This window comes from Schistocerca gregaria, chromosome 8, assembly GCF_023897955.1.
Source record: "Schistocerca gregaria isolate iqSchGreg1 chromosome 8, iqSchGreg1.2, whole genome shotgun sequence".
Classification (NCBI taxonomy): domain Eukaryota; kingdom Metazoa; phylum Arthropoda; class Insecta; order Orthoptera; family Acrididae; genus Schistocerca; species Schistocerca gregaria.
In genome coordinates, this window is record NC_064927.1 from 449408918 (window position 1) to 449423804 (window position 14887).

At 40.0% G+C, this 14887-nt stretch overlaps 1 protein-coding gene across 2 annotated transcripts in view; it reads left to right on the forward strand.

The window, feature by feature from the left end:
* The window catches only part of LOC126284319 (cytochrome P450 6k1-like), a 90139-nt gene that overhangs the window by 71720 nt on the left and 3532 nt on the right, over window positions 1-14887 (forward strand). For both annotated transcript variants that reach the window (XM_049983158.1, XM_049983156.1), the window contains exon 7: window positions 6673-6924. In XM_049983158.1, coding sequence (XP_049839115.1) covers window positions 6673-6924 — 252 coding nt within the window. The remainder of the gene's footprint in view (window positions 1-6672; window positions 6925-14887) is intronic.

Genomic DNA, 14887 nt, shown 5'->3' on the forward strand with positions numbered 1-14887 from the left:
CTGATAGCATACAAGTATGGTTTGGTATGCATAAGTTTTCTGTAGATGCTGTGGACAAGACAACCATTTCATTTGCAGTGGATGAAGGTGTTGAAGAAGCTTTTTCTACTTCCGCAGAAAACTGGACATTACTATCAATGCTGTTGATATGTTCCATTCACGGGGCCAAATGATACAAGTGTCATCAGTGTTTCAGAAGAAACAACTAGGCTTCAGTTGGACTCTGTCTAAGGCAATATCCTCAAAATTCTCTGTAAAGAGGGTTCCAATCACAATGCTGACCATCTGATCATAATACGGCCTCTGTATAGAAAATAAGAGAATGTAAGAGTGTGACAAAAAACTCGACCATGTCACTTACAAATAACTGGAGTGCTAGGTGGTATTTTAACCACTTGATGTGGCTGGAAGGCCAAAACATTTAACAAAATTTAGAGGACACAAATTACTTGCATCACTGTGTTTTGACCTTGTACTTTGATTGAGCTACCTGTGTTGTTCCAAAACGCTTTATAATGGAAATGTCAAAAAGCGAGTTAAGCAGTGCTCTCATGAACGATGGACCTTGCCGTTGGTGGGGAGGCTTGCGTGCCTCAGCGATACAGATGGCAGTACCGTAGCTGCAACCACAATGGAGGGGTATCTGTTGAGAGGCCAGACAAACGTGTGGTTCCTGAAGAGGGGCAGCAGCCTTTTCAGTAGTTGCAGGGGAAACAGTCTGGTTGATTGACTGACCTGGCCTTGCAACATTAACCAAAACGGCCTTGCTGGGCTGGTACCATGAACGGCTGAAAGCAAGGGGGAACTACAGCCGTAATTTTTTCCGAGGGCATGCAGCTTTACTGTATGGATAAATGACGATGGCGTCCTCTTGGGTAAAATATTCCGGAGGTAAAATAGTCCACCATTTGGATCTTGAGGCGGGGACTACTCAGGAGGACGTCGTTATCAGGAAAAAGAAAACTGATGTTCTACGGATCAGAGCGTGGAATGTCAGATCCCTTAACTGGGCAGATAGATTAGAAAATTTGAAAAGGGGAATGGATAGGTTAAAGTTAGATATAGTGGGAATTAGTGAAGTTCGGTGGCAGGAGGAACAAGACTTTTGGTCAGGTGAATCCAGGGTTATAAACACAAAATCAATTAGGGTAATGCAGGAGTAGGTTTAATAATGAATAAAAAAATAGGAGTGCAGGTAAGCTACTACAAACAGCGTAGTGAAAGCATTATCATGGCCAAGATAGACATGAAGCCCACGCCTACTATCTCTGCAGATGATGAAGAAATTGAAGAAATGTATGATGAGCTAAAAGAAATTATTCAAGTAGTGAAGGGAGATGAAAATTTAATAGTCATGGGTGACTGGAATTCGAGAGTAGGAAAAGGGAGAGAAGGAAACATAGTAGGTGAATATGGATTGGGGCTAAGAAATTAAAGAGAAAGCTGCCTGGTACAGTTTTGCACAGAGCACAACTTAATCATAGCTAACAGTTGGTTCAAGAATCATGAAAGAAGGTTGTATACGTGGAAGAATCCTGGAGATACTAGAAGGTATCACATAGACTATATAATGGTAAGACAGAGATTTAGGAACCAGGTTTTAAATTGTAAGACATTTCCAGGGGCAGATCTGAACTCTGACAACAATCTATTGGTTATGAACTGAAGATTAAAACTGAAGAAACTGCAAAAATGTGAGAATTTAAGGAGATTGGACCTGGATAAACTGAGAGAACCAGAAGTTATACATAGTTTCAGGGAGAGCATAAGGGAACAATTGACAGGAATGGGGGAAAGAAGTACAGTAGAAGAAGAATGGGTAGCTCTGACGGATGAAGTAGTGAAGGCAGCAGAGAATCAAGTAGGTAAAAAGACGAGGGCTAGTAGAACTCCTTGGGTAACAGAAGAAATATTGAACTTAATTGATGAAAGGAGAAAATATAAAAATTCAGTAAATGAAGCAGGCAAAAAGGAATACAGACGTCTCAAAAATGAGATCGACAGGAAGTGCAAAATGGCTAAGCAGGGATGGCTAGAGGATAAATGTAAGGATGTAGAGGCTTATCTCACCAGGGGTAAGATAGATACTGCCTACAGGAAAATTAAAGAGACCTTTGGAGAAAAGAGAACCACTTGTATGAATATCAAGAGCTCAGATGGAAACCCAGTTCTAAGCAAACAAGGGAAAGCAGTGAGGTGGAAGGAGTATATAGAGCGTCTATAGAAGGGGTATGTACTTGACGACAATATTTTGGAAATGGAGGAGCATGTAGATGAAGATGGAATGGGAGATACAATACTACGTGAAGAATTTGACAGAGCACTGAAAGACCTGAGTCAAAACAAGGCCCCGGGAGTGGACAACATTCCATTAGAACTACTGATGGCCTTGGGAGAGCTAGTCCTGACAAAACTCTACCATCTGGTGAGCAAGATGTATGAGGAAAGTGAAATACCCTCAGACTTCAAGAAGAATATAATAATTCCAATCCCAAAGAAAGCAGGTGTTGACAGATGTGAAAATTACCGAACTATCAGTTTAATAAGTCACAGCTGCAAAATACTAACGCGAATTCTTTACAGACGAATGGAAAAACTGATAGAAGCCGACCTCTGGGAAGATCAATTTGGAATCCGTAGAAATAATGGAACACGTGAGGCAATACTGACCTTACGACTTATCATAGAAGAAAGATTAAGGGAAGGCAAACCTACATTTCTAGCATTTGTAGACTTAGAGAAAGCTTTTGACAATGTTGACTGGAATACTCTCTTTCAAATTCTGAAGGAGGCAGGGGTAAAATACAGGGAGCGAAAGGCTATTTACAATTTTTACAGAAACCAGATGGCAGTTATAAGACTCGAGGGGTATGATAGGGAAGCAGTGGTTGGGAAGGGAGTGAGACAGGGTTATAGCCTCTCCCCGATGTTATTCAATCTGTACATTGAGCAAGCAATAAAGGAAACAAAAGACAAGTTCGGAGTAGGTATTAAAATCCATGGATAAGAAATAAAAACTTTGAGGTTCGCCGATGACATTGTAATTCTGTCAGAGACAGCAAAGGACTTGGAAGATCAGTTGAATGGAATGGACAGTGTCTTGAGAGGAGTATATAAGATGAACATCAACAAAAGCAAAACGAGGATAATGGAATGTAGTTGAAATTAAGTTAGGTGATGCTGAGGGAATTAGATTAGGAAATGAGACACTTAAAGTAGTAAATGAGTTTTGGTATTTGGGGAGCAAAATAACTCATGATGGTTGATGTAGAGAGGATATAAATTGTAGACTAGCAATGGCAAGGAAAGTGTTTCTGAAGAAGAGAAATTTGTTAACATCGAGTATTGATTTAAGTGTCAGGAAGTCATTTCTGAAAGTATTTGTATGGAGTTGAAACATGAACGATAAATAGTTTGGACAAGAAGAGAATAGAAGCTTTCGAAATGTGGTGCCACAGAAGAATGCTGAAGATTAGATGGGTAGATCACATAACTAATGAAGAGGTATGAATAGAATTGGGGAGAAGAGGAGTATGTGGCACAAATTGACAAGAAGAAGGGACCGGTTGATAGGACATGTTCTGAGGCATCAAGGGATCACAAATTTAGCATTGGAGGGCAGCGTGGAGGGTAAAAATCGTAGAGGGAGACCAAGAGATGAATACATTAAGCAGATTCAGAAGGATGTGGGTTGCAGTAAGTACTGGGAGATGAAGAAGCTTGCTCAGGATAGGGTAGCATGGAGAGCTGCATCAAACCAGTCTCAGGACTGAAGACCACAACAACAACAACAACTTATAACAGGTTTGGTGTGACTGGTTCAGGGAAGCTGTTTCCCATAAAACCCATTAAGTCACTGTGGTTCTGCCTACAAATGCATGATACTAATGTTGAGGGTAACTGCTAAAAAGGAAAAACCAAATGCAAAAACATGAATTGCAGGACAAGAGCTGGTAAAGTAAATATGTGTAAAATGATTGGCATAAGGAGAGACAGATAATTTCAAGCATTTTATTATGTAACTGCAAGTGGCAGTTATCTTGCAACAGAATAAACTTTTACCACATCAAAATTTAGGTTATGAGTAACATAGAGCCTGCCATCTGAAGCAGTCAATGAGATACAGGTTGAGAGCTTCCAGTCAAACTTAACAGGGCCAGTTTAAGACGCAAGTGACATGCAGCCATTTGGAGTGCTGTGCTGAGAAAGGCACCAGAGATACCCAAGCACCAAATTTGTGTACAATTACATCATAATCAGTAGTAAAGTAAAGAATAATAGAAGCAAATACATTCTAAGAAACATGGATCGACAAATGACCCATTCACAAAATGACTGCATATGAAATATTGAGCTAGTTAGCACTGAAGCTGTGTTAGAGAGTGACCAAGTAGGATAGTCTAAAAATACATGAAGTTTCATGTGAATGACTTTGTGCTTCTTTTATAGTATACTTTGTTACAAGATCTTCATCATTTACCAGTTATGACTGGACAGACTGCATGAATAATACAGACATACAAGTTGTTTACAATTTTTGAATAACGTATAAAGAGGGTTGTTCACAGTGATGAGATACATACCAGATGAAAGCACTATTATTTTATCCATTCACATTGTTCACTGTTGAAAAATTCTCCAATAAAGTACAATGGAACTTGTTTCAAATTCTGTGAAATTTTCCTTTTGAATAATTCTGTTGCCAGTCATTGCATTTCTCAAGGCAGCGTGATGAACATTTTTAGAGCAATCATTGGAAAACTTTGTTGTGTTCCAGACAATTAAATTTTCCTCTTCTTGTATGTGTAATAATTATGTATTTTTTGCCTCATGCTGAAAGCCTTTTTAGGTTTTTACACTGAGGCATAAAAGCACATACTAGCTGAAAATTTTCATTATTCTTAACTGGGTGAATTTAGACTTATAGTGCTCCAGTCTTTTGCTTGATGTGATTATTCTGACAGCTTTTTTGTATCATTTACATGCCCTTGCAAGCTGAAGAATGTCCCCATAACAGCAGGCCATAATATGGCTATTAAATAGTACATAACACTCTGTTATAAGGTACTGGTCACTTAACAATAGGAGAGCCTGGAGTACACATACACTGTGGGGTTCATTCACTGACAGTTTGCTATCAAACATGAAGTCCACCAGTTTGACAGCCTCCCTATTATCCTAGAAACCAATCTGGCTAAGGCTGCACATGAAATTGGTGTGTTTTCTCTTTGTTCATTTTCATTTTATTTTTGATAAACCACTATTTCAAGTTTTCAAAGAGTACAGCAGTTTTTCCTTTGCTACAAAAGGGTGGTTCATCATGATATCATTGACATAAATAAGAAATAGGAGAGGTCCACAAGGCTTGACTTTTTGTTTTTTTGGAGGCTACTCCATGGATTTACTTTGCCTGCCTCCAGATTTCAAGATATGATTGAAGAGTTGCCAGTATAATACCTTCAGTAACATAACACTTTAGCTTATTAAGCAGTATCTTGTGTGAGATGCAGTCAGATGTCTTGCTTAGGTCACTGAGTGTTAGTGCCACAAACTGGAATTATTGAAATTGATCAAAAACTGGACAATTCACATGTGTCACCTTTTTTTGTGAACTGGTACCATCTCTGCCAGTTTCAGGAATTGTGGGAAGCACCAAATGATAAACATTTGTTGATTACTATGTCTACTTTCACATGAGACTTTTTGCTTCTATTATTATATACTTTTACACGTGTGACTTTTCGTTATAAGTTGTGACCCATCCTGCACATATAATAACAAAATCTTTATTATAATAAATCTCTTGCACCTCAGATCTAGGTGCAAATATTTAGTCACTGCCGTCTGAGTGAAAAGCATGTCACTTTAAATTGGTCCTGTCATCAGTAGTCAAATCCAGGTCCTCCCATTGATTTTTGTTTCATACCACACACACAAATTTGTGTTATCTTTTCTGGCTGCATATGGAATAATTTTTGCCATATTTGTCAATTTTCTACTATTTGCGTGAAAAATTCCCTAACACTTAACTGCTTACTGGTAAGTTTTCCTGAGTTAAATAGTGTCTTATGTTTAACATCTCAGTATAAAATTATACGATATTTTTTATACTTGTGCCCCACATGTTCTGACTGAAAGTGAAATAATGTGCAAGTTACAGAATTGCAAACCTGAGTTATCAAACTAAAAATGATAACAAATTTTATGTTTCCATTCTTTCTTGCCATATTGGTAGCACATTAATACTGAAGCTAGAACAGTACTGTAGGTATAGTTCTTTTTGCTTTCACTAAAAGCTTTTAAAACTGTCAAGATTTACCTTAAATAAATATGAATTGTTTTTTCTTTTAAGATTTAGCACTGGAATAAAATTTAGAAATTTATTCCTGTTACAGAGGAATGTATGTGTAGTGTTTGTTTTAAGGGGAAATAACCCATTTCTACTAAGTCTAGCTTTATATTTATTTTTAAAGTTCTTACCAAGAATCCAAGGTAATAGAGCCATGTAATGCTGACCGAGCAGGGGAGGGAGGGAGGGGTGGTTGGGGAGCAAATGATATGTCACTTGTGTCAAAAAAGTTCTCGAACCCAGTTCATAACTGACATAAAAAATGGAGGATTAAACAGAATTATGTCACAGCCCTACTGATCCTTAACTTTACCTGCTCACAGAGGCTCTTCGCATGTATCCCGTGGTCAACTTCCTGGACAGGCGCTCAACTCGGGACTACAAGATCCCCGGCACATCTGTGGTGCTACCCAAAGACACAGGGGTGGTGATCTCGGTGCTGGGTCTGCACTATGACCCGAGGTACTGGCAACGGCCGCATCACTTCATACCCGACAGGTTCAGTGAGGAGAACTCAAAGGGGCGGCCTAACTACACCTACTTGCCCTTTGGTGATGGACCAAGACAGTGCATTGGTAAGTACTGTACTTCAGTCACCTACACAAAAAATTGCATGCATTATATGAACTGCTCCCAGAAAGTTTGAGTCATTACATAAAATCATTAAAAGGTAGCTGCAGCTAACTAAGTTACCAAAGTGCAAGGTATTTAATTAAGAACCTTTCAAAAAATAGTTTGAAATATCATTTTAAAGCAAATTAGAGCAATTAGAATTCACACTGTGCATAAATTGATGAATATGTCAAGAGAAGAGGCAGCTCTGTTGTAGTTTTAAATAACCTCTTCCCCTGATGCACAGTATTTTTCCTGCAAAGACTGTAATTACTATCGAACAAAATTTTAGCATCAAGTGTGTTATAGCTCCCTCAATAGAAGCTACAAAACATCTTGTTAATGAAATTTAGTAACTAGTGGATGTTGAATGATGTAAAAAGTTTGATGTGCAGGTTTATTATGCAGGGTTAAATCAGTTTTACAATGCAGCGCTCAATTAACAGAAATTCTGTATATGTTCAACAGCCATGGGAACCACTACAGCTGATCATCATCATCATCGTCTTGAACAGTTTCCAGCCTCTGACCGGGCCTGTGTGGAACATAGGCCTCTGCATCATCTTCGGTCTTGCCACCATCTCTCTGTCTTCACCTTGGTCCAGTCTTCTTCTTTCTTCGGGACGCATTCCTCTACTCCTTTCAGCCATCTGTCTCTTGGTCTTTCTCTTGGTATCTTTCCTTCCAGTTTCACCTCGTGTATCCCCCTGGGTATCCTCTTCTCCATTCTCTTAACCTGTCCATACCATCTCAGCCTTGATTTCTCTATCTCATCCTGTAATGGTTCCACCTTTGTTAACTATCTGATCCTCTCATTTATTAACCTGTCTATCTTTGTCACTCCAATACTGTTTCTCAAGAATTTCATCTCACTAGCTTCTACTTTGCTTTTCTCTCTTCTTTTCATAACACAGGTTTCTGATGCTTATGTCAGTATCAGATCATAGTATGACTGGTATATAACCTTTTTATTGATTTGGGGTACATCCTTGCTCCATATCAGGTTTCTGACACTTACAAAATGCTTCTGCTTTTCTCCCCCATTCGTTTATTTCCCTGTTGTTTTTTACATCTTCCTGCATAAGGCTTCCTAGGTACTTGAAACTCTCCACTCTCCTCAGTCATTCCCCACTAATTCTTATTCCGGTTGTTCCTCTCTCCTTCTTTCTTGTTGTGATAAACATCTCAGTCTTACTTATACTAAATTTCATCCCATATTCTTGTACTGTTCATTCCCAAATGTCCAACTGCTCTTTTACTTCCTCCTCCTTATTTCCCCAAATCATCAGATCATCTGCAAACACCATTGCTTTCATCTTCCTTTCACCAATTAATTGTGCTACTGTACTCATTATATCATTCGTTACTACAATGAAGAGTAATGGTGAAAGTGCACTTCCCTGCCTCAAGCTATTCTTCCATTAAATCCAAGCTGATCTCTCTCCTCCCACTTTCACACAGCTCACACTGCCATGGTACATTTCCCTTACCCTCCAAATAATCTGTTTTGCTACTCCTCTGTTCTCCGGGGGTTTCCACACTTTGCTTCTATGTACACTATCATATGCTTTTTCAATGTCCAGGAAGGTCATTAGTAGATCTATTCCATATTCATAGTGCTGTTCCTGCAGCTGTCTTACAGCAATAATTAGATCCACTATGGACCTTCCTGTTCTGAAGCCATGTTGCTCTTCTCTCATTCTTCCTTCTAATTATGCCCAAATTTGTGCTTCCAAAAGTTTCTCAAAATCTTTGCACAATGACTCATCAGTGTTATCCCCCCATAGTTCTTGCACTCTTTTCTATTTCCCTTCTTAAAGATTGGGACAATTATTCCCTTCTTCCAGTTTTCTGGAATCATCTTCTGACTCCACACAATTTTCATTACTCGATGTAGCCATTGTATCCCTGCCTCTCCTGCTGCTCTCACCATCTCTACACTTAGCTCGTCCAGACCTGGTGACTTCCCTCCCTTCACCTTGCCTAATGCCTCCTCCAGTTCTCCCCATGGAAGGTCTTTTTCTATGTGTTGTTCCTCCTCTTTTATCTCCTCAGTTTATCCCTCCTCATCCAGGTCCTCATTCAGGTTCAGGAGTTCTTCAAAATACTCCTTCCACATATTCTTGAGTTCCTCCCTATTCTCTACATCTTGTCCACCTTTTTTTGCCATTTGAGCATAATCTGTCATATGGTTCTTCCTCTTACTTTTAATCAACCCATATAACACCCTCTTTTGGACCTTCACTATCCTCTTCCATCATTCTGGTCCACTGTTTCATCCACTTTCTTCTTCCCTCCACCACCACTCTTTTTGCTTCTTTCTTTCTTGCCTGATTCTCTTGTCTCTACTGTTCTCTTCTGGAACCATGCCCTAAAGGCTCTATTTTTCTTCTGTACTATATTCTTTGTTTTATCATTCCATCAGGGTGTTTCTTTCCATCTCTTTTTGTTGCTTGTTCTCCCACATATTGCTTCCACCACACTTACTAATGTTCCCTTGTATCTACCCCATTCCTCTTCTACCATTTTTGGTTCATCCTTTGGGATGCTTTCCTTTACTACTTGTAGGTACTGCAGCATGCTTTCTTCCTCCTTCAACTTCCATACTCTTTTATGTCTTTCCTGGTTTTCTGTCTCTTTATCATCCTTAGTCCCTCTCATGTTCATTACCAACAAACGGTGGTCACTATCCAAGGCCTCTGATGGTATTACCTTAATGTCAATGATGTTCCTATTCATCTCACTATTGAACAGGAAGTAGTCAACCATCAACTTTCTCTTTAAGTCTTGACTGTACCAGTTAATCTTGTGGCTCTTGTTTTTCCTGAACCAAGAGCTCCCAACCAGCAAGCCATTCATTTGACAGAACACCAATAGTCTTTCAACTTCTACATTTCGGCAGCCCATACTATCTGGTCCAAGCTTACTTTCACAGCCTTGTCTTTCTCTTCGAATGTGTGCATTTAAATCCCCCATTACTATCATATTCTTCCTTCCCATCTGCTCATGCATTTCCTCTTCAAACCCTTGCCTCTCCTCAAAACTGGAACCCAACTGAGGCATGTACACTTGTATTACATCCATGGTCATTCCCTTGAGTGATATTTTGGTCATCATCATCCTATCACTTATTCTCTTTACTTCCTCTTTTAATCTGTCTCTTACTACTATTCTGACCCCATTTCCCCTACCCTCCTCGTTTCCAGGTGGGAACTTTCCCTGCAACACATCCTATGTTCCCCTAACCCTCCTGGCCTCAACCTTCATTAGTCACTCTCGTCACCCATCCAGCTGCCTCCCTGTTCCCATTCCAGCACTACACAGCCATCATTTCACCTCCACACCCAGTCTTTTAATTTATTTTTATTTCTCGCCTTTCTGCTACTTAACCCCCCCGCCCCACCGTCTCTCCTGCCCTCCAAAAACTGCAGCACTTCACTGTCTGCCACCCCCACCATACTATCCCTCCACCTCCCCACCCCAGCCTCCTCCTTACCCCCCATCCAGTCGCCACTACCATCATGCACAGTCGGTAGCCTTTCCTCAGTTGTCTCCTTCCTTCTCCTTTCCATCTCGTTTCAGCTAACTCCTTCTGTCCATCATTCTATCATCTCCTCCACCTTTCCAGTCAATGTTAGTATATTTAATGTTCCAAATCTTAGTCCTTGTTTATAGCCAGTTTGTTGTTGGTTATATCTGTCCTTTCTAATGCCTGTTCTATTTTTGAAAGCAGAAATGATAATCCGCTATTGGTTTGCTGGGTAGGTAGAAAAACAAATCTCCCATGCCTTATCTTTCCAGTTTCCCACAGTTCAGCCACAGAGGAGCATTCCCCTGGTAAATCAGTACCATCCAGGACTGGAGCAACTGAATTAATTCTCCGCCAGGGTTTCAATTACCTCTCATCATGCCCTGATGTGAGAAATGTCCTGCCCACTATTCTTTCCACCCCTCCTACAGTGGTATTCTGCCATCCACCAAACCTACACAATATACTCGTCCATCCCTACACAACCCCTGCTCCTAATCCCTTACCTCATGACTCATACACCTGTACAGATCTAGATACAAGACTTGTCCCATACATCCTACTACCACCATGTGCTTCAGTCCGGTCACTAACATCACATATCCCATCAAAGGCAGGGGTACCAGTGAAACCAGTCATGTGATTTACAAGCTAAGCTGCAACCGCTGTGCTGCATTCTATATAGGCATGACGACCAACAAGCTCTCTGTCCACATGAATGGCCACTGACAAACTGTGCCCAAACAACAAGTGGCCCACCCTGTTGCTGAAAACGCTGTCAAACATGATAGCCCTCATCTTAATGACTGCTTCACAGCCTGTGCCATATCAATCCTTCCCACCGACACCAGCTTTTCTGAATTGCACAGGTGGGAACTTTCCCTGCAACACATCCTATGTTCCCATAACCCTCCTGGCCTCAACCTTAATTAGTCACTGTCGTCACCCATCCAACTGCCTCCCTGTTCCCATTCCAGCACTACACAGCCATCATTTCACCTCCGCACCCAGTCTTTTAATTTATTTTTATTTCTCGCCTTTCTGCTACTTACCCTCCACCTCCCCCCCCCCCCCCCCCCCCTGCCCCACCGTCTCTCCTGCCCTCCGAAAACTGCAGCACTTCACTGTCTGCCACCCCCACCATACTATCCCTCCACCTCCCCACCCCAGCCTCCTCCTTACCCCCCCCATCCAGTTGCCACTACCATCATGCACTGGTGCTCCTGCTTGCAGTGTGGTTTCAGTTGTCTGAGACTGCAGACGTGTGTGCAAGTTGCATTTGCGTGAGTGTGTGTGTGTATGTGTGTCTATTGCTGACAAAAGCTTTAATGGCCGAAAGCTATACTTGTGTGGATCTTTTTGCTGTACCTATTGTGACTCAGCATCTCCGCTATATGTTGAGTAGCAACTTTCCTTCTCTAATATTGTTACATTCCATCCTGGATTTTCCATTGTTTGAGTTTGCTATTTATTATTTTAAAAATACTATACCAATGTATGAAAAGGAGAAGCTAAAATTCAATTCAAATGTTGGTAACAATCTTATTTTGCTCTGTCCATTTGTATCTGAGAAATTATGCTTTAGAACTTTAAAAAGTGGAGTTGCATATGTATGGTTTCTGGAACTACAAACTTACCCTGTGGCTATGAACAGTAGGTCCATAACAAGAACTGTCTATGTTGTCTCATAAACTGCAAAAATGGGCACCACTGCAAAGGATCATAGTTTTGCTGTAACCTCAGTAAGGGGTGAGACAGCTAAGACAGGCCAGCTCAAATGCAATCACAACGAGTAAACGTGTTGAGTTGCAGATTTTGCTAAGTTATAGATGACAATGTGGTAAATTCTCTGATGTAGGCAAGTGATTTTTAACTTTTATAGCTGCCAAAATATGACACAAATCTTTCATATTTTAAAATGATAATATGTACCTTTTGTGTCATTGAGAATACCCTTTAAAGAGGATTTTAAAGACTTAATATGTGTGGGTGTTGGTGAAACAGTAACAGCACTGCAAAACAAACCCCTCTGCCTTCAAGAGAAGAGGTCCTACAAATGTCTCTCCTACTGCACCAAATCTCTCCTACTGTACCAAATGCAAACAAGCATGTAACTTGGGTACAGTTCATGTGTTTGACTGTGCTCAAAATGTAGAGTCTTCGCAATTTTTTCATCTGACCAGGATCAGGTGTCAGCATATATATAAGGTTCAACACATCAAACATTGGACTTAATACATTATGCATCAATATAACCATAAAATTACAGTAGAATCATCTTAGAAGTTGACCTGTTCCTCCAATGAAAAGCCATGAAGAGTGACACATTGTCAAGTCTTCCAAGCAACCGGACAATGTAGGAGGTAACTTGTAGACAGCATCTGTTTGCGAAGTCAAAAATGTGAATGCACAACAGAGATGTCACCAGACAAATATGGTGTAGACGCTTCCTGTAATAGCTGTGGTTCAATGTGAGGTGTCTAATAGTGTTTGTCAGTCTTTGGGAGCACTTATTTTTCTTGTGCCAGAAACTTGGAATCAGCAGTGGGTTCACTTTGGTATGATTTCTGTGCCTTTGTATTTAAAGGTCTGTTGCCATCCAGAATTACATTTCTCTCAGATTGATGATTTAATTATGTTTAAAAGCTCTGTGGCTGATTATTTGATGTATCCTTTTACTCAATCATAGACAGCTGCTTTGGCTAGCTTATCTACTCTTTCATTGCCAGGTATTCCACAGTGGACTTTTACCCAGCACATTTTAACTTCCTGATTCCTGCTTATCATCTGTAACCTCAGATTCATGGCATCTGTGCTATTGGCTGGTTGGTCTGTCCACAGTGCAGATGCCTTGGAATAGTTCCAATGCTGATCTGGAATCAGAAAGAGTAAAGAACTCAGAGCCCAAGTGCTTCTTGGCATATTGAAGAGCTTGAAGAATAACCGAAAGCTTAGCTGTCATAATCAAGAGTTGCTTAGGTAACGTGAATTTTATTCCAGTATGACAGCTGGTATCACAGTATACATAACTACATCCATCTTCGAGCTTAATTTCAACTGGACTTATCATAGCACAGGCCTTTGTTGCATCACATCTCAATGATTCTTCAGTATTTGCTTGTAGAACTCTTGTTTTAATTTAATGCACAGATGAAAATTCCTAGCTGTAAAGTCTGATGAGAATACGAATCATTTTGTGTTTCCAGAACAGTCAGTGCAACCAATATCCAAATCTTCTATTAAGAAGATCTGTTGCAACTATCTGTGTGAGTAAATGTGATGCACGTCATGTTAGAACCACAGTGGGATGTCCTCTAATATTTGTGGCAGCATATCTGTTAACTGTGGATACTTGTGGTTATTTTAAGTTGCACCAATAATACACGGACCACTTATGTGATTCCTGAAAAGCCTGCCCCTGAACCGTAACAGGTTTTTGAAGTTATTGACATGGAGCTGTTGATGAAGCAGAATATGAAAAGGATGAAATGCATTGGAATATCATATTCAGGGAACACCCCTCTGGCTGATTGCACTTGCACATTCAAGCTGCCTCTTAGTGATGTGTATACTACATATTACCATTGTCAAATTTTAGTGGCATTTTTCTCATTAGTTGCTGTTCTTTTATGTTAGTGTATTTTATTATTCAGTTCCAGTTTCTTGATTTTTTTAAAAATTGTGTTTGCAAGGATTGGTTGCAAAGGTCTGGCATGATCAGGATACCTTTCAGCATACAACTTCACCACTAACTGAGAGTTTTATGATTTCATCCAAAATAAAAGCCATATCCACTTTTTCACAAAATAATCTAACTGGATAGATAAAAAAATCTGCTCACCAAGTGGTGCCAGAACACAAACACTTTTTTGAATGTCGTATAATTGTTAAAGTCTATACAGCTTCAAGGGCAAGTTGTCTGATTGCTACAACAGGTGAGCACAGACTGTTGGGCTTCTAGCGTAAATGTAAACACATGAACTGTACCTCCATTAGGTATTTGTTTGCATTTGATACACTAGAGCAGATACTGGTGGCACCGCTTCTCGTGGCTGTGGGACAGTGGTTTTCAGTGCTATTAATTTGTTTTATTTGATTGTCTTCCACACTTTATGTCGTTTACTTCCACTTTGAAGTCATTTTCCAATGAAAAAAGTATTTTTTTTTAAGTTGGAGTCATTAGTTGTGTACATTACAAAATTGTCCACTGTAGTTTACAAAATGTGCACCTTGATACATTTATTCATTTTGAATTTATTTGGGGTGGTCTGCCTTAGCTACCATACTACGCTTTGCCTTTTGGCGACATTCCACTCTTAAGTTCCACATATGCCACATAGGACCAAACTATATGCTATTACACAGTTTACACAAGAGGTTCTGTAATGACTGTGTGC